The 26980-nt window shown below is 41.7% G+C and overlaps 1 protein-coding gene across 1 annotated transcript in view; it reads left to right on the forward strand.

Annotated features, from left to right (window-relative positions):
• LOC311225822 (uncharacterized protein) overlaps window positions 1–26980 on the forward strand; it is a gene marked incomplete at its 3' end in the record, with an annotated part of 89858 nt that overhangs the window by 16710 nt on the left and 46168 nt on the right. Inside the window, exons 17-24 of the mRNA XM_084311216.1 lie at window positions 1075–1743; window positions 3674–3733; window positions 4027–4095; window positions 4496–4630; window positions 5449–5529; window positions 5698–6510; window positions 6634–6693; window positions 6850–6978. Of these exons, the coding sequence (XP_084167342.1) occupies window positions 1075–1743; window positions 3674–3733; window positions 4027–4095; window positions 4496–4630; window positions 5449–5529; window positions 5698–6510; window positions 6634–6693; window positions 6850–6978 (2016 nt within the window). The remainder of the gene's footprint in view (window positions 1–1074; window positions 1744–3673; window positions 3734–4026; window positions 4096–4495; window positions 4631–5448; window positions 5530–5697; window positions 6511–6633; window positions 6694–6849; window positions 6979–26980) is intronic.

Below are 26980 nucleotides of genomic sequence, written 5' to 3' on the forward strand. Positions count from 1 at the left end.
TGGTGCAGATGCTTATAAGGAGCTAGCGGGGCGTGTCTGTATGCAAATTCAGGTGTATGAGAACATGTTTTTTTCTTATCCACTTTTTCTCCTCCTGTTTTTCTGTGATTTTCTCCCATCCCAATTTAGTCATGCCAATTCCCCCCTCCCCTTCCTGGTCGTTGCTCGCATGTGCCCCCCACTGGTCGGTCTAGGGAGGGTTGATAGATACTATCACATGTCCCCTCTGATACATGCAGAGTCAGCCAGACACTTCTTTTCACCTGTCAGCGCGGACTCTCATTGGTGAGGTGTAACGTGTGGGAGGCTCACACTACCCTCACCATCTCCCTTCCTCGCTGTGCAGGCGCCCTGACCGACCTGTAGGAGTCGCTGTTTACAACGACCAGATTACCACCCACCGGCTTCCCTCCCGCTGACTCTGCCAATTGAGCCAGTATGACGGCCGGCCAAGCCGGAGGCAACGCTGACAGCTGTCTCTCGCGTTGGTGACGAGCGCTTAGTCCGCTGCGCCACCCAGCCGCCTATAGGTGTATGAGAACATGCTTTGTAGTTTAAGAAAGAGTGACGTTTTTTATTCATGGGAACCCAGCTGCGAAGATTTTGGCCACTTACGGATACCGCTTCACACGTTCAGGAATCCGGAGGACGATTTTTGTAAATTCGTTTTTTTAACCAAGATATTTACAAAGGTACTACGAACATGTTCGAGAATGAGGACCAATGTTTTGACACTTTAGGTATTTTATTATTAATTATATTTCATAGTATATTTATATTTTAGTTTTCTTTGTATTGAGGGGGGGGGGGGCGGTGCAGATTATGATGGGATATCATTCTGAGTTCTGGTTATATTGTCATGGTTACTACCAGCAACATGTGGTGTGTACAATCCAATACTAGCAGCAACATGTGGTGTGTACAATCCAACATCACTAACATCATGACTGTTCATCTCAGTCGCCGTCTCATCCTGTAACTCCTTCAATGTCTCAAAAACCTCTCATCTGTGACAAAATTGCCGAAGACTTTTTAACTGTCAGTAACAGAGATCACATGGCTTGATAAATACAGTTGCAGAGATCATGCATGCTGCAGAAGAGGAGGCCGCCCCTACTCCAGAGATGAGCCTTACCCCAGACACAAAGGAGGAGGTGCCAGGTGTGCCAGAAAAGGAGGTTTTTGTAGAAGAGGAGATAGAGGGTAAAATGGAGCAGGAGGTGGTGAAAACGGAAGATGAGAAGAAAGAAGAAGATCACGGCGTAGATGAAGGTGAAGGTGAAGGTGAAGGTGAAGATCTTGACACGGATGAAGAGGAGGGGGTTGTTGAGGTTGTCGACACGGACATCGAAGATGTAAAAGCTTATGAGGAAGATCAAGAGGTAGAAAGGGAAGAGGAGAAGAAAGAGGAAGCGATGGAAGAGGAAGAGGAAAAGGAGCCATCAGTTGAACAACTTGATCTTTCAGTTCTGACGGCGGAGACGTTTGACGCTGTCGACATCGTGTCTGAGGGCGATGGTCAGAAGGACGAAGAAGCAACTGTGACTTTACCATCTGTCGAAGACGAATACTCCGACGTTGTTGATGATGACGATGAAAACAACAACAACAGTGAGAGCAGGAAGATGGAACCCAAGAGACGGCACAGAGTTCATGTTCCCCACGAGAGGGTCAGGAGAGCAGGATCCAAGGCCGGCCTCAGGAGTAAAGACCAACAGGACAAAGACATTCAACACCACAAAGGTATTATAGCCTAATGTGTTTAACTCCTTCATCAGGTATGTTTGTTTCATCATTGCTTTTCATTATCAGGTGTCATCATCTTTAATGTATTTGAGTGGTGAGTGTATATTGATTATTAAAGCATGCATTTTTCATCATCCCACATAACATTTGTTTCCAAGGAAATGCAGCCTGCTTTTCAATTCAAAGTAGTCTTGAGTAGTATGGCTGGTTGGGAAATGATTCAAAGGTGATGAATACGAGGATTATTTGTATATACATGTGTTTAATATGTTTATTTTACCTTTATTTTTGCATATAACAAAAGTCTGTGGTTGTGCTTATAATTTGTCTGACTATCTAATGTTGTTAACAAAGTACTTGAAATTACAATAGATTTCCTTTAACATAGATAGTTAATAATAATTGTCTGTAATCAACTGATTGTAATTTGTATATACTGTAGCCACCAAGCAGTGCTTCATATATATTGCATTGTATGACTAAATCATCCACCTATGCTATTTTTACACAGGATATAAATGGTAGCTTCAAATCCTCAATTCAATCCCATCTAATTGAAAAGCAAATGAAGATTGATTCACATTTGATGTCAAGTCAAAAGAGACAGACCACTTTTATTTAGAACAGAAACTCATCCTGACTTAGGTGTGAATCGCAGAGAGGAAAGAAGATCTAGGGACTGAGGCTAGAAGGACACAGGTGTAGTTTCAATGTATTAATCCACTGACTTTATTCACACCTTGTGTGCTCTTTTCGGAGTTGCAGATAAAATAGTTTTAGATTAGAGTTCCTGAGTCTCCACAAGTTTGTATCAGACAATCAAATGGGCAATGTCAGCTTTCTGATGTTAGTGTCACGAAAGCACACCTCTGTCTATTGGTAACCCAAGTTCTGTCTATTGATGACATCAATATAGACCAATATAGACCTCAATATAGACTAGCCCCTGTTCCTGGCACTATGGTTCTCATTCAAACTATGTAGCTATTGCCCTTGACAATGTGCTATGGCTGATGCCGAGAGCAGCTGGGTGGAATTGACATAGTGCCAGTTAGACTATTGGATTGAGGACATCAGTCAGCTTGCTATTGTACCTCATAATTAATTATGCACTGTTTTGCTGGGTAGGGGAAACTTCATAGAGAGACATATGAATATGTTCATATTTTTACACTTGACTTAGTAGTTTCAAAGTTAGTCAAAAATGTTTCCCCCTTTATTTAACCATAATCACATTGAGATTTCCATCTCTTTTTCAAGTGGGCCCTGGCCAATAAGGCATGGCATACAGATCACATATAAAACAACATTATAAAACAAACACAAATAAAAAAAGCAAGATAGTAAAAGTACACAAGTACTAAAAAGTTGAGAAAATGTCACATTTCAATGAAAAACACTACATTTTAAACATGAGCACTCCATGGCAAGCAGGTGTCCAATTATTTCTTTGATAATTTGAATTAGGGAATCTAGCTTAAAATCTTTTTGTAATAGGTTCCAGGAGAATGGAGCAGCATGAACGCATGTTTCCCAAATTCAGTTCTGACAATGGGAACATGATATGAGATATAATTTTCTAATGTCCACCTCTTAGTTGCAGTGCTTATTTATGTAAGTTGGTAGCTTCTCCAGGATGGCTTTGTATACAAACAAATACCAATGGTACTGTCTTCTTATGGCCAGGGATGACTGACCTGATACACTGATGTTGTTACAAATTGTAAGGCAGCATGATATATTGTGTCTAAAACACGAAGATGTGATTCAAATCATACTACTTGGAGTTGAGTATGTGATAACTGACTATTTATGGAATGTTTTTTTAATAATGTCTAACTCTTATGCATACATTATCTATTTTAATAACTACATATTGTATCTATCCATATGCCTATGACTTATATTTCTCTATGGTAAATTATAGATCTCAAGGAATCAGAGGAGACACACGCAAAAGAAGAAGTAGAAGAGACCCTTACTAAAGGTAATATTCAGCAACACTACCCCCACCCTTCTCCCCGAGCTGTTCTATTACCCCCACCCTTCTCCCGAGCTGTTCTATTACCCCCACCCTTCTCCGGAGCTGTTCTATTACCCCCACCCTTCTCCCCGAGCTGTTCTATTACCCCCCACCCTTCTCCCAGAGCCTCAACTGTTGTTACTAAGAATTCTCTTTTTTACATTTCCAACCATTCTAAATTAAATGCATGGGTTTGAAGTTCAACCTGGAATTAGAATGGCTGTGAGGAGTTCATGGTGTTTTGTTGGTACTTGCAGATCTTGAAGTGGAGGCAAATCCTGAAGCAGAACCCAGTGTGGAGGAGGAAGAGGAGCCAGAACCCAAAGGTAACCAGACTTAGTGAGGAAGTTCATATATGTTGACGGTACATTACTTACTTCTTTGAAAGTCTCTTTAAATTTTTTTTTTTTCAGCACTATTGATTAATTCAAATTCAAATTGGATTGCACCAGTGAAACACGTTTTTGTACATTATGCTATTGTAATAGTCACTGGAATTAGAGCAATGCTCATATAATCATAGGTTCAAATTACCTCGAATCTAAAAATGAAATAAAATAAATAGTTTGGCTTGGTCTAGGAGTGATCGACCTATCCCAAGCCCCGCCCTCTTTTCTTGACCCTCCAATCTGAGCTGTTGCTTTCCTGAGCTTGTAGGTCAGCAGGACACTGATAATATTATGTTATTGTGGGCCATGACAAATGTTGTTATGTGATTGCATTTAGAAGCACCCAAAGAGGAGGAAGAAGTGAAGAAACCCTCCAAAGAGGAGGAAGAACCAAAGCCTTCAGAAGAGAAAGAAGTAACAGTCAAGGCTGAACCTCTGAAGAAGAAAGAAATTCCTGAAATTAAAAAGACAGGTAAGAACATAATATTGAACATATAGGGATATATTTTGATTTCAGGAATCATATTTATTTTAAATATAAGGGGATTTGCATAATTTATGCTTTTGGTGTGCACCCTGGAAATTGATCCCTTGCCTAATTTCCTATAATTACCAATGATTTTGTCAATCAGTAGAGTCCTTTCTCAGCACAATCCATGCTGTTCTTCATACTCGACACCCGCAGCTCCAAAACAAATGTAAAATAATTTGACCACGCTTCAGTCTGTAAGCCGAACGACAGCGCCAATTTTCCGTCGTCGGCTAAAAACACACTTCTTCAATCCAATATCTGAAATGAAAAAACTACTTATTTTACTATTATGCACTCTGCTACTAAGGAAGCTACTGTGCCTATATTATGACTATGCTAATACACTCAAGTCTGTAGCACTCAAGTTTGACACTGTTTGACGAACAATGTTACTTACCCTTAGCTGCCAGAGTTGTACTCTTCCTGCTGACTTTTATCTTGAAGTCACTTTAGATAAAAGTGTCAGCTAAATGACTAAATGTAAGCCCTGAAATAAATGTTGAACCCGACTCCACAGTGCACTCAAAGCAAAGTAGTTTGTTTTCAAGTATGTTTTAAGTGCTATTTATAGTGACCCCATTAACTTTACATTAGGTTTGTGGTTAACTAAGGAGGAGCTGGGTATCCAGTATGAAGCATCTAATGGATTGTGGACTCTCCCGCTTCAACAGCATCATAGATGAGTAGGAAATAAGGCGAGGGTTCTAAAACTCTGAACTTTGAACAATGTAAGAGTGTTATATTATCACTACATGTAGAAGAAGAACCCAAGAAGAAGCCTTCAAAAGAGGTGAAGGAGGAGGCTCAACCCCTGAAGAGGAAACACATTAAGGAGGCTGGTAGGTCAGGAAGACAACAATACTGCAAACCCTGAATGCACAGATGAATGCATGGGCATTCACTCATAAATAACAGTCAGCTATTTGAACCAATAATAGAATTACCACATTTTGAAAACAATGTTTATCAGTTTTGATGGCCTTTTGAAACATTATGTTTACATTTAGAAGAAGAGCTCGACAAGGAGGAGGAAAAAGAACCAAAGAAGCCTTCTAAAGAGGAAAAAACACCTTCCAAAGTAGAGAAAGAAGTAAAGGAAGAGTCAAAACCTCCTAAGAGGAGATATATTCATGAAACAGAACACACGAAACCTTCTAAAGAGGATGAAGAACCCAAGAAACCCTCCAAAGAGGAAAAAGAACCCAAGAAACCTTCCAAGGTAGAGAAAGAAGTGAAGGAAGAGTCAAAACCTCCTAAGAGGAAATATATTCACGAAAAAGAACCCACGAAACCTAAAGAGGAAGAACCCAAGAAGCCTTCTAAAGAGGTAGAAGAACCCAAAAAGCCTTCTAAAGAGGAAGAAGAACCCAAGAAGCCTTCCAAGGCAGTGAAAGAAGTGAAGGAAGAGTCAAAACCTCCTAAGAGGAGATACATTCATGAAAAAGAACCCAAGAAACTTTCTAAAGAGGAAGAAGAACCCAAGAAGCCTTCTAAAGAGGAAAAAGAACCCAAGAAACCTAAAGAGGAAGAAGAACCAAAGAAGCCTTCTAAAGAGGAAAAAGAACCCAAGAAGCCTTCCAAGGTAGAGCAAGAAGTGAAGAAAGAGCCAGAACTTCCTAAGAGGAAATATATTCATGAAAAGGAACCCAAGAAGCCTTCTAAAGAGGAGGAAGAACCCAAGGAACCTTCTAAAGAGGAAAAAGAACCCACGAAACCTTCTAAAGAGGAAAAGGAACCCAAGAAGCCTTCCAAGGTAGAGAAAGAAGTGAAGGAAGAGCCAGAAGATCCTAAGAGGAAACGTACTCGTGAAATTAAGACAGGTATGCTTGTAAAACAAAAACATTGAAACAGTTATCATAAAGTACATTCACTTTATTGTATGCTATTGTCATTGGTCCCATGTGTTAGACGTTTTCATTTAAATTTATCTTTGCCGTCCAAAGAGGAGGAAGAGGTGAAGAAAGAGGCTGAACCTCTGAGGAAGAAAGAAACTAAAAAGACAGGTATGGCAGAAATACAATAATACAAAAAACGGAAAGCAATTTGAGTGTCTTTGATTGTGTGTTGAAATATGTTAGCATGTTATAATAGAAAGATCGACACATAAACCAGTTGCATGGCTCTGGTAGTGTTCTGAAACCATTTGTAAATAAATTTAGAATTGAAGCCCCTCAAGACGCCTTCCAAAGAAGTGAAAGAACCAAAGAAGCCTTCTAAAGAGGAGAAAGAACCAAAGAAAGAGGTCCACCTTCTGAAGAAGAAAGATATTCATGAAATTAAAAAGGAAGGTAAGTGACTAACGCAATTGTATATTTTTAAATTTTTTCAACCCCTGAAGAAAGTCATTAAAAAGACCGGTATAGACACAGAAAGCAATTCAACGCATGTGAACTACTATTGGAAAAAAGTTAAACACATGTAAATATTTGTAACCATGTTTAGTGGTTCCACTGAAGAAGAAAGACACAAAAATGACAGGTAGGTCATGAACTACACAATGTTCTTGACTCTTAGATTGAACCATATAGCGTATAATTTGGCAAACATTCATCATCAATCATCAATACTAGATAAAAGCAGACTTTTTGAACTGCTAATGTCATGCGAGGCCTGGGGCTAGACCAAGGTGCAGATGTGGAGGAGCTGTGTCTGTGCATGGAGATCAGATCAACAAATAAGCAAGAGTGAACTGAAAACGTAGCTAACTTGTAAATGGAACAGAATGTCAGTCAAATGTAATGGTGTTCTACAGAATGTAAAGGTGTTCTACCTGGAGCTTTCATACCGTGGTCTTGAGCAGGGACGTGCACAGGACTTTAGAGGGCAGGTGCTCAAAGGCTGAAAAGGGCACTACACTTGTGTGTATATATTAACCGAGCACGTGTAGCGCGATTTTTAAGGGCCCTTTTCGGGCGGGGGGCCCCCTTTTTATGCTTTTTGGGGGGTTTAGGTGATAAAAAATTGAATTTTGAACTATAATAATCAGTGCAGGAGCTAACTTATCCTTGAAAGACACTTTTATCACTGACTTAAAAGGCCCATACATCTCCATAAATGTGCAGGGGGGAGGGAATAAGTGCTTACCCTACAGACCCCAAGAAGTGCTGTATATTCTGTATTGTTTAATATAAATGCATTTTTTTATTCCAATCCCGATTTGTATTTGAGATTCCCAAATCCCATCGGACTTGACTTCTTCGTGTCCCTCAATGAGTGTAATACCAGCATTCAACTGTATGCGCCACAGCGGTTTCTATCATCATCATCATCACCACCCATGCTATGCATAAAATATATAGGTCGGCGGAGAGGCACGCTGAGGAGGCCGTGCAAACTGAAATGGAATATGGGGCATCTCTCTCTCTTTACCTAATATTTTGATTCTATCCTGAAATTTTTCAGTTGGAAGGGCAGTCTATATGCGTAACGGTAAAAAAAAAAAAAAAAATCTTTGCAATGGTTGTTTAAAGGCACTTTTTTGATGAGGCTCAAAAAGGCAGGTGCTCAAGCACCCCTTGGCCTCTATGTGTGCACATGCCTGGTCTTGAGCAGGGCTGCGTTGCTCATGGGACGGAGTTGCACAACGTGCAACCATGCTTTTGTGAGAAGAAGCGCGTGCATGCACATGCACGGATGTGCACGCACGTGCACACAGGAATGCGCTGCACTCGACTGATGCGCCAACTCGCTAAGTACCCACCTGGCTACTTTGCATATCAATAGCGCCGGTCGTCAGGTGTGTTAATACGTTCTCAGATACATACATTCACACAAAACTTGTGAATGAAATGTGTTACATTCCATTCGTAGAGGCATTTAGGCACTGTCTTTAGTCTGTGCTTAAGCGAGGGAACATTTATGCGCATGCGCGGTATTACATAACCATTGACTACCGGAAGGCTCGTTATCTGGTCAATGTTACACAATAAGGAGACGGCAGCCAAAGTATCTAAATAAATAATATTTAATTTATAGTTACCATGGTTTCGTAACAAAAATGAACATCAAATAATAAACAGACAAACACAGAACTATACAGACAGGATCAGCACCAGACGGAAGGGATGACAGAATACTTATACACAAGGGGATGACGAGACGACACACACCTGGGTTAATGGTAATTGGATACACCTGGGGGAAAACAATGGGGACTACACACTATGACAGAGGACTACATCTAGACATGACACATCACACTAGGAACGCCTGATCAGGGCACATGACACACATAACACCCCCCCTTAAATTTATGGCCATAACCCCAGAATAAAAATGGGGAAATGGACATAAACAACAAACAAGAAAAAATACCACACAAAATAAATAAAGGGAAAAATAGTGGCCACTTCTAAACACGTCTCAGACAAACTTCATAGACTACGATATTGCCTCTGCACAAGAACAATGTGACATCGATCGGCACTGCACTCTGCAATCTGTCAATAACGTCCTCAATCGATCAGGCAATCAGGCAGGACGAATGGGCAGCCCCAGCCCCACTCCTCACCAGCCCGACCCGCCCCTGGAAAACAGAACAAAATTAACAAAGAGAAACACAATAGGCCACAAGACAGCTCCAACACAGAGCCACCTCCCATGCGGAGGAACGTCCAGCCTCGCTCCCACCACTGCTTCAGACGGAACAATGACGGCCTCCTCCATTTCCCTCGCTCCCACTGGAAAGAGAAGACTCACAGCATTGGCATCACTCACATTGTCATCACTCACATTGTCATCACTCACATTGTCATCCCTCACATCAACACTAGATGGGGCCAACACACAACACACAAAACGCTGACGTAGAGGGCACAATAACAGGTGCAGGCACTACTGAGGCTGGCACCGGCGTTCTAGGCGTGGGAAAAAGGATAGGGATGGAATGGGCAGTACCGTCAGGCACCGCGTCACTGCCCGACAACCCCATGTCAAATAAATCAGCACCACCCGTCATGGCCGTCGTACGTGCATCTGATGGACCAACTCCCATGCACGCCAGAACGTCCGCACCAACAGGCCCCGCTGAAACGCAAATGACAACTGATGTTATTAACATCTTACCCCCTGCCAGGTCATTACCGAGGATCAATGACACCCCCTCGATCGGGAAACGGCTATCAACCCCGATAACGACCGGTCCCGACACCAGACCCGACTCCAAATTAATCTTGTGTAGCGGCATTCTCATAACATGTCTACCAAAAGCTCTGACCCTTATCCCAGCATGTGCTTTTGATCTGTTATCAAAGGGTAACACATTCCTACGGATAACCGATTGAGACGCAGCAGTGTCTCGTAAGATAGTCACAGGGACCTTCCTACCACCTTTGTAAAATGATACCAACCCTCTACTAATAAAAGGTAAATAGGCTGCCGCCATGCCTTCACCCACAGCAGTGGGCGTCGCAACCAACGATATTTGTGTCATCTGTGTGGTAGGACTGTTAACCCTGTGAAGGAGAGCATAGCAATTATCTTTGATATGCCCTTTTCTTCCGCAATGAAAACATACACGAGTGTCCCCCCCCAGACCTCGCTCACCAACTCCACCTGCGTCCGCATGTGTTAACTGCTCGCTGTTGCCAGAGGCCCCCAGTTTACCACCGGAGCTCCACCCCGGTCTGTCCTCCCCACCAGGACAGCCAGGCTTGACAAACAGCACCCTGTGTGTTAAAACAAACTCATCCGCCAGACCGGCAGCCACCGAGCATTTAGCCACCTTCCGTTCATTGATATACATCGCCACATTTTCGGGCAAACAATATGACTTGAATTCCTCCAAGAGGATGAGCTCCCGCATTTTAGCCAGGGTGTCCACTTTCTCCGACGCGCACCACCGGTCAAACAACAGCTCTTTTTCATACGCAAACTCCACATAAGTCTGCGAGCTGCCCTTTCTCAGAGCCCTGAACCGCTGCCTGTACGCCTCAGGCACCAGCTCATACGCCCTGAGAATCGCAGCTTTGACTGCCCCGTAGTCTTGGGTATTCGGGCACAGGGACGCATACACATGTTGGGCTTTTCCCGTAAGAGCACTCTGGAGCAGCAACGTCCAGTGTTCGGCCGGCCACCTCAGTGTCGTGGCCACATTTTCAAACATGGAAAAATATTTATCCACGTCCTTCTCTAGAAACTGCGGCACGAGACGTAGATATTTGGTCACATCGAACCTATCCTCAAGGTGTGGGCGCACCTCTGCCCCAAGCCTCCTAAGCTCGAGCGTGCGCGCGTGAGTGCGCTCCGCCTCGGCTTGGTCACGGTCAACACGCTCCAACTCGCGCGCATGCACACGTTCCGCCTCCGCACACACACGGTCCGCCTCCTCACGCTTGAACCTGAGCTGTTCCAACTCCAACTTTCGCAGCCCCAGAGAGCCATCAGAGACTTGATCTAACTCCTCCTCGGTATCGTCATGCACCACCTCTTGGGTGGTCAGAGCCTCTACCAATATCCCCCGCTGCTGTGCCTTCCTACCCGGGGCCAGCTTAACCCCATAATGCTCTGCTATCCCCGCCAGCTCATCCTTCGTGCACACGCCTAACAACCCCACTGTCGGCCTACGCACAAAGTCTGCCACTGTCACTGGCATTTTTTAACAGGGGAGGAACAGGGGGGGAGAAAGAGAGAGATACCTATAACCACCATATATCCAAAAACGAAAACAATCAACCCCTAAAGAACAAACAAAAGAAAAACGGCTTCACCCTATGCGTCTGTATAGTCCCGGTCCCTACCTACTTCGGCCACCGCTCCACTACCAAAACCCTGGTACTGTATGTACGAAATATAAGCAAGCACTGGCATGACCGCCTAACGCCTCCACACCTAGAGGTTTTCGCAAATCAACCACTGTCATGTGTCAAAAAAAAAAACCAAACCCATCCCCAAACGTTCTCAACCCTCACTATAGTACCCCTATATAAGTAAACACTATACACACGCCGGCCTAGGAGGAGCCTGACAGGGTCCTTCTAATACCCCGACCGCATGTGGTGTGTCCCCAGGCGATGGAAGGAACCATATATAAAATGGTCCAACTGCCCTAGCTGGTTGAGAACGCTCCCTATTGGAGAAGTATTTGCCAAGGGGGTCTAAAACATGGGTCACACACACGACAATGCCAACCATACCTCACAGTGTGGACCAAGCCCAGCGGCCACCACCAAATGCTTGCTCCGAGTCATCCCGGACGAGCCCCCATATTACGTAACCATTGACTACCGGAAGGCTCGTTATCTGGTCAATGTTACACAATAAGGAGATGGCAGCCAAAGTATCTAAATAAATAATATTTAATTTATAGTTACCATGGTTTCGTAACAAAAATGAACATCAAATAATAAACGGACAAACACAGAACTATACAGACAGGATCAGCACCAGACGGAAGGGATGACAGAATACTTATACACAAGGGGATGACGAGACGACACACACCTGGGTTAATGGTAATTGGATACACCTGGGGGAAAACAATGGGGACTACACACTATGACAGAGGACTACATCTAGACATGACACATCACACTAGGAACGCCTGATCAGGGCACATGACACACATAACAGCGGGAGCGCGCGTGCACGTGGCGTCATTAGCGTGCGTGCAACCAGATATCAGCAACGCAACACTGGTCTTGAGATGGTTAGCTCAGCGTGTTGCTGTGCCAGTGTTGTGCCGAAAAATTACTGCCTGCCGAAATCCGACTGCCCCCACGTGACCGTTCGCGTGAATGGTCCGCTGCTATGGGGAAATGTTCGTCCATCAGTCACTGAGTATTATAAAGTGTTATTACATGGCGTTTTAACATTCGCCGAAATGCTTGATTGTGATTGGTCAATAGCGCTCGGTTGCCCCTAGCAGCGGTCCGTTATTACTCCAATATAACAGACCGCTGCCGAGCAATAATGACCGCTGTTCGCAGCTGGAGCAATCAAGCCCACTGACACACACTGCATCAGTGCAACCGAGCAATAATGACCGCTGTTCGCAGCTGGAGCAATCAAGCCCACTGACACACACTGCATCAGTGCAATCAGACACACAACACCGGCGATAATAATAATAACTTTATTTGGGCTGACAGAGCCACAGAACAACTGCGTCTGCATTTGATCTCGTCTTGTCGATGGTGTAAAATGAATTAGGTATATTGTTAGTAAGTTAGCCATGTAATAAGCGGGATAATGTATAGCCTATCATGAGCGGTCATGAGGCGCCTCGGTATTCTAAACTTATTTTGCGACAATGACCTTGTAGCTATACATTATCCCTTACTTATTGTGATTGTACCACAGTTTCATATTAATGTACAGTTTCATATTAATGTACTGTATACAGGTATTTATATACAGGTAAGGTCAACAAAGTGGATGAGTTCAGTAAGGTATTGTAATTGTGTAATAAATAAATTAGTTGACCTCGCATTGTGCCAATATCTCTCCGAACTCATCCACTTTTTGTTTACCTTACCGAACTCATCCACTTTGTTTACTGTCACGTTTTAGACTCGGATACGTGAATGTTGTAATAAGATACACTGTAAAATGTTTCACCCTAAAGTTACAATAAATTACTGCCAATATTTTGCATGACTTTTATAGTAAGATTCACAATAATTTACTGTGAATGGCTTCACAGCAATGTGTTGTACTTTCACAGTAATGGTAGTACAATACATTGTTGTAATTTCACAACTTCATACTGTAAGAAATTACTGTGATATTACAATAAATTACTGGCAATATTTTGCATGACTTTTACAGTAAGATTCACAATAATTTACTGTGAATGGCTTCACAGCAATGTGTTGTAATTTCACAGTAATGGTAGTACAATACATTGTTGTAATTTCACAACTTCATACTGTAAGAAATTACTGTGATATTACAATAAATTACTGGCAATATTTTGCATGACTTTTACAGTAAGATTCACAATAATTTACTGTGAATGGCTTCACAGCAATGTGTTGTAATTTCACAGTAATGGTAGTACAATACATTGTTGTAATTTCACAACTTCTAACAGTAAGAAATTACTGTGATATCACATTATTCTGTTGTATATATATTACAACAATGTATTGTGACTTCACAACATCAAATTGTAAGAAATTACTGTAATATCACATTATTTTGTTGTATATATATTACAACAATGTATTGTGACTTCACAACATCAAATTGTAAGAAATTACTGTAATATCACATTATTTTGTTGTATATATATTACAACAATGTATTGTGACTTCACAACATCAAATTGTAAGAAATTACTGTAATATCACATTATTTTGTTGTATATATATTACAACAATGTATTGTGTATTTACAATAGCCTACATGTATTTTTGTAGTCCAGCTCCAGTACACTTCCTGAAGGTCACACTTTGGTTTCCTGTTGTGTTTAATCACGTCATCCTATTGTATCTTGACATGAAACTATTGTATGAGCTTCCTCCAGAAGTATACTGGAGCTGGGGACTATAGAGTTATGCATGTCTATCATTGTAAATTGACTGTTATTTTGCCAAATTATATAATATAATAATTATTATTTTTCAATTATTTTGTTGGCAAGTCTTTTGCATTACTTTTCAGACTTGCCAACAAAATAATTGAATAATAATAATTATTATATTATATAATTTGGCAAAATAACAGTCAATTTACAATGGTATGCATAACTGTATAGTCCCCAGCTCCAGTATACTTCTGGAGGAAGCTCATACAATAGTTTCCTGTCAAATACTATTGGATGACGTGATTAATCATGACAGAAAACCAAAGTGTGAGCTTCTGCCAGGAAGTATACTGCGCTGGACTTCAAAAATGCACGTAGGCTATTGTACATTAAAAACAACAGTCCAAACGCACAAATGAGGTAAGCCAGCATTTATTGTCAAAAGACATAGAATTATTACAAATAATTACACGAGGTAAGCCGGCATTTATTGTCAAAAGACAGAATTATTACAAATAATTACATGAGGTAAGCCAGCATTTATTGTCAAAAGACAGAATTATTACAAATAATTACACGAGGTAAGCCGGCATTTATTGTCAAAAGACAGAATTATTACAAGTAATTATATACAAAGAATTATATTCTTATTCTTGAAATGGTAAATGGCTGTTTTCTTTTTTACAATTTGTGCACATTTTACCCATAGGAAAATCCTGCTCGTTGTACAAGTATCGCAGAGAAAATTCAAAGGTACTCAGTTGCACAAGAGTTTCGGACAGAGAAACGCAATGGTTTGAAAGCTCGGCGTTGCTAATAAACATTTTAAATATTATTTTATAAACTGTTGGTCAACACTGCTCAAAACGGCTTTAGCTGACTGATGCGCCTTGCACATCGAGCGTTTCGCCAGTTCTTCAGAGTTAATTATGGGATTTTATTGTCAAAAGACAGAATTATATTACAAAGAATTATATTCTTATTCTTGAAATGTTAAATGGCTGTTTTCTTTCTTCTTTTATATACAATTTGTGCACATTTTACCCATAGGAAAATCCCATATTAACTCTGAAGAACTGGTCCTCTGCAAAACGCTCGTTGTACAAGTATCGCAGAGAAAATTCAAAGGTACTCACAGTTGCACGAGAGTTTCGAACAGAGAAATGCAATGGTTTGAAAGCTCGGCGTTGCTAATAAACATTTTAAATATTATTTTATAAACTGCTGGTCAACACTGCTCAAAACGGCAAAACTAAGACAAAGTAATCATATTCGTAAGTAAAATGGTAAATGGCTGCTTTTTTTTCTTCTTTTTTTACATATTTGTGCACATTTTACCCATAGGAAAATCCCATATTAACTGTGAAGAACTGGTCCTCTGCGAAACGCTTGTTGTACAAGTATTGCAGAGAAAATTCAAAGGTACTCACAGTTGCATGAGGGTTTCGGACAGAGAAACGCAATGGTTTGAAAGCTCGGCATTGCTAATAAACATTTTAAATATTATTTTATAAACTTCTGGTCAACACTGCTCAAAACGGCTTTAGCTGACTGATGCACCTTGTACGACGAGCATTTCGCCAGTTCTTCAGAGTTAATTATGGGATTTTATTGTCAAAAGACAGAATTATTACAAAGAATTATATTCTTATTCTTGAAATGGTAAATGGCTGTTTTCTTTTTTACAATTTGTGCACATTTTACCCATAGGAAAATCCCGCTCGTTGTACAAGTATCGCAGAGAAAATTCAAAGGTACTCACAGTTGCATGAGGGTTTCAGACAGAGAAACGCAATGGTTTGAAAGCTCGGCATTGCTAATAAACATTTTAAATATTATTTTATAAACTTCTGGTCAACACTGCTCAAAACGGCTTTAGCTGACTGATGCACCTTGTACGACGAGCGTTTCGCCAGTTCTTCAGAGTTAATTATGGGATTTTATTGTCAAAAGACAGAATTATTACAAAGAATTATATTCTTATTCTTGAAATGGTAAATGGCTGTTTTCTTTTTTACAATTTGTGCACATTTTACCCATAGGAAAATCCCGCTCGTTGTACAAGTATCGCAGAGAAAATTCAAAGGTACTCACAGTTGCATGAGGGTTTCAGACAGAGAAACGCAATGGTTTGAAAGCTCGGCATTGCTAATAAACATTTTAAATATTATTTTATAAACTTCTGGTCAACACTGCTCAAAACGGCTTTAGCTGACTGATGCACCTTGTACGACGAGCGTTTCGCCAGTTCTTCAGAGTTAATTATGGGATTTTATTGTCAAAAGACAGAATTATTACAAAGAATTATATTCTTATTCTTGAAATGGTAAATGGCTGTTTTCTTTTTTACAATTTGTGCACATTTTACCCATAGGAAAATCCCGTTCGTTGTACAAGTATCGCAGAGAAAATTCAAAGGTACTCACAGTTGCATGAGGGTTTCAGACAGAGAAACGCAATGGTTTGAAAGCTCGGCATTGCTAATAAACATTTTAAATATTATTTTATAAACTTCTGGTCAACACTGCTCAAAACGGCTTTAGCTGACTGATGCACCTTGTATGACGAGCGTTTCGCCAGTTCTTCAGAGTTAATTATGGGATTTTATTGTCAAAAGACAGAATTATTACAAAGAATTATATTACAAAGAATTATATTCTTATTCTTGAAATGGTAAATGCTGTTTTCTTTTTTACAATTTGTGCACATTTGACCCATAGGAAAATCCCATATTAACTCTGAAGAACTGGTCCTCTGCGAAACGCTCGTTGTACAAGTATCACAGAGAAAATTCAAAGGTACACAGTTGCACGAGAGTTTCGTACAGAGAAACGCAATGGTTTGAAAGCTCGGCGTTGCTAATAAACATTTTAAATATTATTTTATAAACTGCTGGTCAACACTGCTCAAAACGGCAAAACTAAGACAAAGTAATAATATTCGTAAGTAAAATGGTAAATGGCTGTTTTTTTTCTTTTTTTTACAATTTGTGCACATTTTACCCATTCACACACCGACGGGAGCATGTAGGGGTTAAGTGTCTTGCTCAAGGACACATCGACACGCTGCCCGGGGAGGAGCGGGAATCTCCGGATTGCCAGACGACTGCTCTACCTCCCGAGCCACTGTCGCCATGAAACTAGTACTTCCAGGTCTTACCCGAAAATGGAACTAATGAATACACTTTATGCACTCACTCAAAAGAACAAAAGAGGCACTCAAAATAACAAAAGAGGCGCAGGGACGACAGGAGCATGACAATTGTCTTTGCAAACCATTCAAAGTCTATGAGCTTCCGAAGAAGGGTGTTCACGTCAGGGGACGACAGGAGAAGGACGATTGTCTATACAGATGCAGACCATTCAAAGTCTATGAGCTTCCGAAGAAGGGTGTTCACGTCAGGGGACGACAGGAGAAGGACAATTGTCTTTGCAAACCATTCAAAGTCTATGAGCTTCCGAAGAAGGGTGTTCACGTCAGGGGACGACAGGAGAAGGACAATTGTCTTTGCAGACCAAAGTTTATGAGCTTACTTACGAAGAAGGGTGTTCACGTCAGGGGACGACAGGAGAAGGACGATTGTCTATGCAGATGCAGACCATTCAAAGTCTATGAGCTTACGAAAAAGGGTGGTCACTTGAGGGTTGATGGCGCTTCGCTTCTTTGCCCTGGAGCCTTTCTCCGGGTTGATGCCCAAGAAGAACCTGTTAATAAGCAAAGATACGTTTCAGTTTTAAATAGACTCAGCATTTATCAAGGTGCTCACCTGTGTTTTTTCATGGTACCTCTAACATAATGTTTACTCATCCGAATTTTGAAGCCATACTATAATGTGAATTAAACCATTATGTCAATTTCTTAACAAGATAGCAGCAACATCAAGTGATGGTGTGGTCCCAATTCACATAGTTGGTTCCAGGCTTCATACTCAAAGCATTTAATCTACTTTATGGCCTCTGTAGAAAGGCATGGACTTAATAGCCAGATAGTCTTTGCATGATAAGTCTTACTGATGACATTGATCATGTGTTCAGAGTGTTAAAATACCTTTGGATGAACTCAAGTGTGGATGATCCAACGGAAGGATACTCCAGGTTGAAGACATAGTAGCTGGTGAATAAAGCAGCTACCCCATGCAAAAATAATGGGTGTGGGCCCATCACAACTTCTCCCTCGATGGATAGCATCCATCCAGAAGGCTGCATTGCGTCACCTGAAATGAACAGATACCCCGTCATGCGTTGTTGTGGATAGGTATACATTCCTGCAAGGACATGACACAGAACTAAGGCTGTCTTAAATACTTCAAAGCTTCGTTCGATGGGCATGGGATTTGAATATGAAAATAAAATTCGATTATTAAAAAGAAAAAGAAAAATGCATATATATATATATATTTTTGCCAAATCAACTCTGCCTCTCTTACAACAAGCAATGCTGTCTCTTATTTAAGATGAGGTCGCACTGACAGATTTGTGTTCATTGTGCTGCTTTTATAAAGCCTCAAATGACGGCTTACAATATTTCATGAAAGCAAAGTGTTTTGTTTGTCTAAGATTTAAAAAGGTTTCAACTTTACAGCACTGACAAAGTTGAACATGAGACATGCCAGCTCAGGATATTATTTATAAGCGTCATATGTGTGCCGTATCACAAACTGCCTTCGGTCAGATTTTCCCCCTCGATGCAAAGGAACACAAGCTCATCCCTGAACATTATTACCTTGAATTATCAAACAGGGGGTGCTTGGGAGTGCTGCAGTATTCACATCAGCAACAGTGGCACAGGTCTGCAACAAAGTAACACACAATAGCAGATTTAACATTATGAAAGGATGAAGATAAGCTAATCCACGCACTACAGCTCACCACACATCAGCTCGGCCCATTTGGAGCAACTTGGGGGTTAAGTGTCTTGCTCAAGGACACTTCCGACATGCGGACAGTCAGAGCCAGGATTCGAACCACCAACCCTACGGTCGATGAACGACCATCTCTACCAACTGAGCTTCAGTCGCCCCTAATGTAATCACTCGCATTTCAAATATTTTAATATTTAAATAAACGTACATCAACTTCGAGCAGTAGTTTCTCCGTAGGCTCCTTGAAGTACACCATAAGGAGCAGGACGATGCAGGCACTGATCTCCGAAACCTCTGGATGATATCTGGCCAGAACATCCCTGATCTTCGGGTTGTCCAGTTTCTGGCAGAACTGCAGGATGGTCCGTCCTCGATGACACAGGGCATCTTTGATCTTTTGAAGGACATCGGTGTCTGTCAGGAGGCCAAAGTGGGAGAAAAGCCCCGTCTGAGAGAAGAGAAAAGGCCATTCTTCTTTGACCGCCACCATCGTTGGTGGAGGCATTTTATTCAAGTAACGCCGCAGGATGACGTAGGTCCTCTCCATCAGAAGTTCTGCTCTCGCTGTCCCACCCATCCCTTCCTCTGTGTACAGACATACAAACCAAGTAACAACAATTAGATTTGATGTTGCCACATCTGGGAAATTGAGTGGCAAACCTTTAATTGTATTACTCATTCTGAATATTAAAGTGGCCTTTTTGCTTAATGTGGGATATTTATTCATGGTGTCAATTCACCAAAAGTAAAGTAGATTGCATGCCTGAGTAGATGTTCCGCAGATCCCTTTTCAAAGCCGCCATGGTTTCCTCTGTCTCCCCGTCCGGTAAGCTTGCTGGGCCCCACCTCACACACCTAGGGATAGGAAGGAATCATAGGCAACCTCTTAGTGGAATACATAAAAAAAGAAAAATTATAATATATATATTTTTTTATCATTCTTTCCAAAAGAAAAAAGGCCTCTAACGCTAATGGCACGCATACCAGAGGCTAACTGCCTACGAAAACAGGCACAGAAGCACTGAAAGAGGATTTCACCCATCTAATGAACACACTAGACTAGACAAATATCAAGATGTATCCATCAGTGGACCAATTGCATGCTTTTGCAGAGGACAAGAAGCCTTCAGACATTAAGCACCCCCCACAGCCCAAATGGAATGATAAAAAAAATATATATATAAATATATATATATATTCTACTTTTTATTTTATTTTTGTCGACTAACTGCACATTTTGGCCAATCATAGTCGACTATCCAAATCCTTAGTCAGGGACAGCCCTAGAAATTATATTAAAAAAAAATCTACACATAATTTAAACATTCAATCCAAATAACCTAAGTTAGTCGAGCATTGGCAGTGCCACTTTAACCCCTAATTGCTGCGAGCGTGAATGGAGAGGACACTGGCGCCGTTTGTTTTGCCACCCCTACCCGTATTGGTCAACAGGACCTCTCGTCAGCCTGGACTCTCCTGCCATGCCAGTGGGCCGTCTTTCCTCTCTGCCTCTGCGGCGTCTAGCCAGAGTGTTGTTCCTGCTTTTATACTCCACTCTTGTTTTTACTTGTTGGAGAAGAGAGTGGCATCCGTCTCCAACCATTTCACCTCGCCTGCTAATGTCAGCAAAGGTGTCAGGATGGCTCCTGACAATTGTTCGGACGATACTGAGGCACGTGGTTCTGGTTGGGTTGTGCTCGTGCTCCATCATCTGATCCACCAAAGCGTTCACAAAGGCCCTTCTCTCATCTGGCTTTGGTCTCTGTTCTTTTTCCACTGCACGTTGAATGGCTGTTGACATCCGGTTCCAGTTGACACAAAAGTCTACATGCCATGCGCTGCCAGGCTGTGAAGAGTTTGGAGTGCTTGGGGGGCTGCACAACAGAGATTGCATAGAGGTGTTCGGAGAGGACAGAGTGTTCACAGAGCTCGTTGTTGGGGAACTTGAAGCAATTGGATGTGTTGGGGAACTTGAAGCAATTGGATGGGGAGGGAGCACCTCCATATTAAGGGTTACTAACCCTAGAAGGGACAAAAACAGTTATGCCAATGTTCCAAGGGCATAGTTCCAAGTGTCACGCAAGTCTAAATATGAATTTACCTTTCTTAAGACCATCCATCAGCTTCCGACACTGGATTGGTTTGAGGTGTCGGACCAGATCCACCCTCTCCATTAAGGCCAGATCTTCGACACTCTCCACTCCAAGATCCTCAAGTAGGGTGGTCAGTAAGTCATCAGGGAGGCCCGGTAAATATGACCAAACTGCTTCCTTTATATCTTCCATTACCTAGTCTCATTGATTAGGGTCAATCATGAATCAGTTTGTGCATATTCCCTACTTGTCTGTTTGCAGTGCACTATATGCGGTTAACTGCCAACATGTGCTCGCTATACAATCAACAATACAAAATCAACTATCTTAAGGTTACTTGATATCCTGCTCCACTTACGTCTGTCCTCACGTCTGTCATATCCTCCCTTTCCTGTTTAAACTGCTCCTGGAAAAGAATGGTGGAGCGCAATAAGCATCTGATCGTGCACGTTGTATGCTGGAAGAGGATAGTAGTCCAGTAAATCTTTGTGCTTAATGCACACGTAATCCTCTTGGGCCACTCCTAAGTCACAGTACACACCCATGTCAATCAACTTCACACAAATGTGTTTCTCTGAGACAAAGTGGACAGAGTTTTGGGCAACAATGACCAGCATAATCTTCCCCATGTGAAGTCCTTCATCACTGTTCCCAAACAAGATGAACACCCCCTTTCTGTAGTCTGTGCCTTTGACTGTAACATTGTTACAAGCCACTGCAGACTGAGACTCAAATTGACAACTGGCTACAGATGCACTGATCTTGTTGTTGTAATCATCCAAATAAAAGGCAGTCCCCTTCTCTACCTGTATAACAGGAGGAAACAAGTTTCCCGCACTCAGGTAGGCCTGGAGGAGTTGGTGTCTCTCTGCTAGTGTTTTGCACAGATTTTTGAAATTGTGCAATTTTCTGGCACACTGTTTGAAAAAAGTGTGTTTGCTTTCAAACCGCAGAGTCCACAGGCGAATAAGTGGGCCAAAGTGGATGATTAGATCTGGATAATGGCCAATATAGTGATGCTTTGGCCTCAGGGGGGCATTGGGGAAGAGCCTTTTCCTGTTGCATATGTACTCCTCTGTGATGACTTTCAGATATGCTACCTGGCCTTCTGTAATGACTGGTGCACAGATAAGCTCAACCATCTCTCTCAGCTGCAAAATGAGCTGCCACACCTCATTGTCACAGGGATCTTTAATCCTGCCACCCACCAAGAGAGGGAGTAATCTAAGGAAACACCAGTTTTGAACTGCATGCCCACTTAGTTTGTCACTGCTGGGAGAGAGGTCTGCTGGTTTGTCCCTACCATCGTTCCCTTCATATCGGAACTTGTTTTTGCACCGATTTAACTGCAGGTAAGTAAAATGATTCTCCTGGACTAAATGGCGAATATATAAAGGAAGGTCATAAGCCATGACTCCCTCAAATAAATCATGGCCTAGACATGGTGGGAGGCCAGGCTGGCAAACATGGAAATGAGAAAGCTGGTTGAAAGGAGAGTCAAACTTGATACCGCATACAGAGTCTGTGGTACTAGTTTCCAGGTCTTGCAAATTACTTGTGTATGATTGGACCGTTCTTGTGGCACCACACAACACTGGATTCTTCACAAAATCCTCTCTCTGTACCTGACAGTAGCGACAAAAATATTTAGATCGACTGAAGTTTTCTAAAAATCCCCCAATAGAATGGGATCCTAAGTTGTCTCCTGCAATGGCAACCAAAGAGCCCTTTAGTACAGTGCCATCAGATATGACTACACCTCTCTCCTCCAGGATTTTGAGGTCCTCAATCAGATGTGCAAAAACCTTTTTTAGCCCAAAATACTTAAAGTCCTGCTCCCTACATAAGAGAACAAGTTGCATTTGATCTATAGAAGATCTATTGTGAGGCAAGATGTCAGTCAGGGTTAGGTAAACAGCTAAGACCTTGTGCTTTTTCTTCCCTGAGCCCAGTGGATTAACAACCTCGAAGGCATCTTGGTACAGTATCAAACCAAGTGAGGAAGGGTCAGCTTTCAACATTGGATTACTTTGAAATCCTTCTCCATCCTTGACATCCTGATAGACAGCATCAGTAGATTGCTGCAAACGTGTCATGTTATACTGTTCTCGTAGAGACTCGTTTTTGAACAGTGTCACCAATGTCTCATGTATAGGTACATACTGAGCAAAGCATTCTTTGTCATTTTCATCATTGCCCAAGAGCAAAGGCACGGGATGAACATGGTTGAAACACTCTTTAAAAGCAGACTTCCTCTTTGTATCTGTACTGAGTCTTCCCTTGTTAAAAAGTGTGAGTAGATCATCTCTGTTCACTTCATCAACCATGCTGCTTATAGTGGCCTGAGGGATTCCAAGTTTCTTCAATTTCTCACTCAGAACGTTAAGTGTATGAGACAGGCCAAGTTCATGAGCAATTTGAAAGTCCTCAATAATGGTTTGTATGGTGCTTGCCGGTAAGAGTAGCTTAGATTGCAATTTCAAATAGAAAAGTGTAAGGTTATGTAAAAAAAGGGTTTCGTCCACAGCTAATGGCACTTCTGGTTCATCATGTTCACCAGCAGCTTCTGAATACGTCTGACTGGGTTCTGGCAATGACTCTGTAGACTTGTCTAGTACCAAGTCATCTAAAACTGAATCCTTGTGTTTCCTGGAAATATGTGAAGCAAAAGTCATTACGTTTGTGAACCTGCAATCACAAGCTCTAAATGGACATGGCGATTCCATTCCTCCCTTTATGTGTGTCTTCAAATGCTTGATAAGAGAGGCTAAAGTGTCACACTTAAATGCACAAGCCTCAAGCACACATTTCAAGGATGTGTCAGGTGGTAGAGCTGATCTAGGAGGTCTAGGCGGCTGACCAGCTTGCAGGTAGCACCTATGCAGCCTATATATATGAGATCTCAGTGCTGCGTGTTTTCTGAACCTCTGTGAGCAGTCAGGTATCCCGCACTGATAAAGATAATTGGGGGCGTTACTGTGGAGCTGCGCGTGCTGGACAAAGGTATGCACACTCTCAGACACATGCTGACATCGAATATATTTACAGTGGAACATTGTTGTGCGTGCTATAGTTACCTACCCAATCATTACATCTGCCTCACACTGAACACTGGTTAGCCTGGCTGCCTCACTGAACAAGATGCCACTGAACAGGATACTGTATGTTAAAGACCTCTCTGATAACCTAGAAAAAAGGAAACCAGAGAAAGGAGAGATTACAGTTTGCATGCAGATTATGAACGTATACTATAGGCTAATCTCAGGTGTACTGCACAGGAAACAAATAGTCTATAAACTACGATCTGTGTTGCATATAGGCCTACCTATACAACCAAGAAGCAATCCGTGCATGGATCTGGGGAGACGTCAGTGCAGATTACTGTCCTGTACGCCTTGTCGGCCGGAACGATTCAGGCAGGCAATCAGTTGGCAGGCCCTAGGACAAGGGAGGGAGGCAAGAGGAAAGAAAAAAAAACACAGGGAACGACGCATAAATTCATGTCAAACAGTACTGCATGAGGTGATTAATCTCAGGTGTACTGCACAGGAAACAAATATAGTCTATAAACTACGATCTGTGTTGCATATAGGCCTACCTATACAACCAAGAAGCAATCCGTGCATGGATCTGGGGAGACGTCAGTGCAGATTACTGTCCTGTACGCCTTGTCGGCCGGAAAGATTCAGGCATAGGCAATCAGTAGGCAGGCCCTAGGACAGAAAAAAAACACAGGGAACGACGCATAAATTCATGTCAAACAGTACTGCATGAGGTGATTAATCTCAGGTGTACTGCACAGGAAACAAATATAGTCTATAAACTACGATCTGTGTTGCATATAGGCCTACCTATACAACCAAGAAGCAATCCGTGCATGGATCTGGGGAGACGTCAGTGCAGATTACTGTCCTGTACGCCTTGTCGGCCGGAAAGATTCAGGCATAGGCAATCAGTAGGCAGGCCCTAGGACAGAAAAAAAACACAGGGAACGACGCATAAATTCATGTCAAACAGTACTGCATGAGGTGATTAATCTCAGGTGTACTGCACAGGAAACAAATATAGTCTATAAACTACGATCTGTGTTGCATATAGGCCTACCTATACAACCAAGAAGCAATCCGTGCATGGATCTGGGGAGACGTCAGTGCAGATTACTGTCCTGTACGCCTTGTCGGCCGGAAAGATTCAGGCATAGGCAATCAGTAGGCAGGCCCTAGGACAAGGGAGGGAGGCAAGAGGAAAGAAAAAAAACACAGGGAACGACGCATAAATTCATGTCAAACAGTACTGCATGAGGTGATTAATCTCAGGTGTACTGCACAGGAAACAAATAGTCTATAAATTAGTATTGTTTGTCTAGCAGTGTCGAGCTTGAGTGTTATACTCCGAGTACATACTGTAGTATAGACAGCATAGTTGGTGGTAGTATAGACATGGTAGCATAATAGTAAAATTCAGTAAGACAGTTATTATTAGTTAAAATTCTGATATTGAAGAAGTTTTGGTTGATAAAGTGGGCAGTTTATCCTGTGCTGAAAAGTCTCCATTCCAATAGAGAGAGTATATATTTTAGTGTTTATTTGATTGATTTGGCCTTTTATTTATTACGTTTCCACAGTTATTTCCTCATACTTTATTAACATTTTGTACATAATACAAGTTCATGTTAAAATGATGACACAAAAAGCCAGACCGAGGGCTTGTTTCATAAACAAACTGAACTTTCTTTTGCCTGCCTACTGTATTTGTTTGGTGGAAACCTGATCATAAAGTAAAGTAAAAAAAAAAAAAAAAAAGTAGTGTGCTATTTTTGTAGTGTAGCTTGCTACATTTATCTGGGGATAGCTTCCATTGTAGTTGAGCTATATTTAATCGAGAGTAACTAGTGTAGCTTACTACATTTTCCAAGTAGCTTGCCCATCACTGGCTAAATGCTGCATGTAGCTAGTTAGCTGAACTGAAGCTATATAGGTAGCCAGGTAGCTAAATGGCTGGCTATACTATAGCTCCAGTTCAGAACAACACTTTTTCACTGGTAGTTTGTGGAAATGAACCAACTTTCCCCTCTTTCACACGGTAAAATTAGTTTGAACAGCCAGGAGCAATATAAAAAAAAAACACAGTGGTCCCGTTGTTTGGTAGGCAACGTTGCATTACCCAACAGAGGTCAGACATAGCTAACAGCTAACATTAGCAGCAGGCACACATAACGTGTAAAAACGCATAACCATGTAAAAAACGAACACAGCACTACTCCGCTGGCGTTTGCAATCGAAATCATAGATACAGAATAATATCCACCATCGACTTTATCATGCACTATATACTCACGTTTTATTGTCGATTAACGATGCAGAGATACAGCACACGCTGATACAACAATGGAGGAAGGTGCAGGTATTCTGGGAGGCAAGGTACAGGTGTAGTGCATTCTGGGAGGCGCCCGCCCAGGAAGCTGGTGTGTGTGCAGGCAGCCTAGACAAGTCTCAACATGTCTCCTAATCATGCATTATATAGTGGCCCCCAATACGCAGGTGCAGAACGGGTACTGATTGATTGATTGATTGATTGATTGATTGATTGATTGAAAACTTTATTAACAGATTGCAGAATGGGTACAATACAGTACAGCTCAATACACACAATTGTTAAGGGGATGCAGACCAGAGAAAGACTTTCGTCTTGTTTACATCAGGGTCCCCCATAACCTTTCAATTCATCAGGACATACATCGTCATCATCATTTATTTATTCGTACATGGAATTACCACAGTCCAACAGTACATATAATTCACCAAATACCATGGCCGAAAGGAACAGGAAGAAGAAAAAATCTTCTACACCTGCCCTTACACACACACAAC

This window comes from Notolepis coatsorum (assembly GCF_963971535.1).
Source record: "Notolepis coatsorum genome assembly, chromosome: 3".
NCBI classification, from domain to species: domain Eukaryota; kingdom Metazoa; phylum Chordata; class Actinopteri; order Aulopiformes; family Paralepididae; genus Notolepis; species Notolepis coatsorum.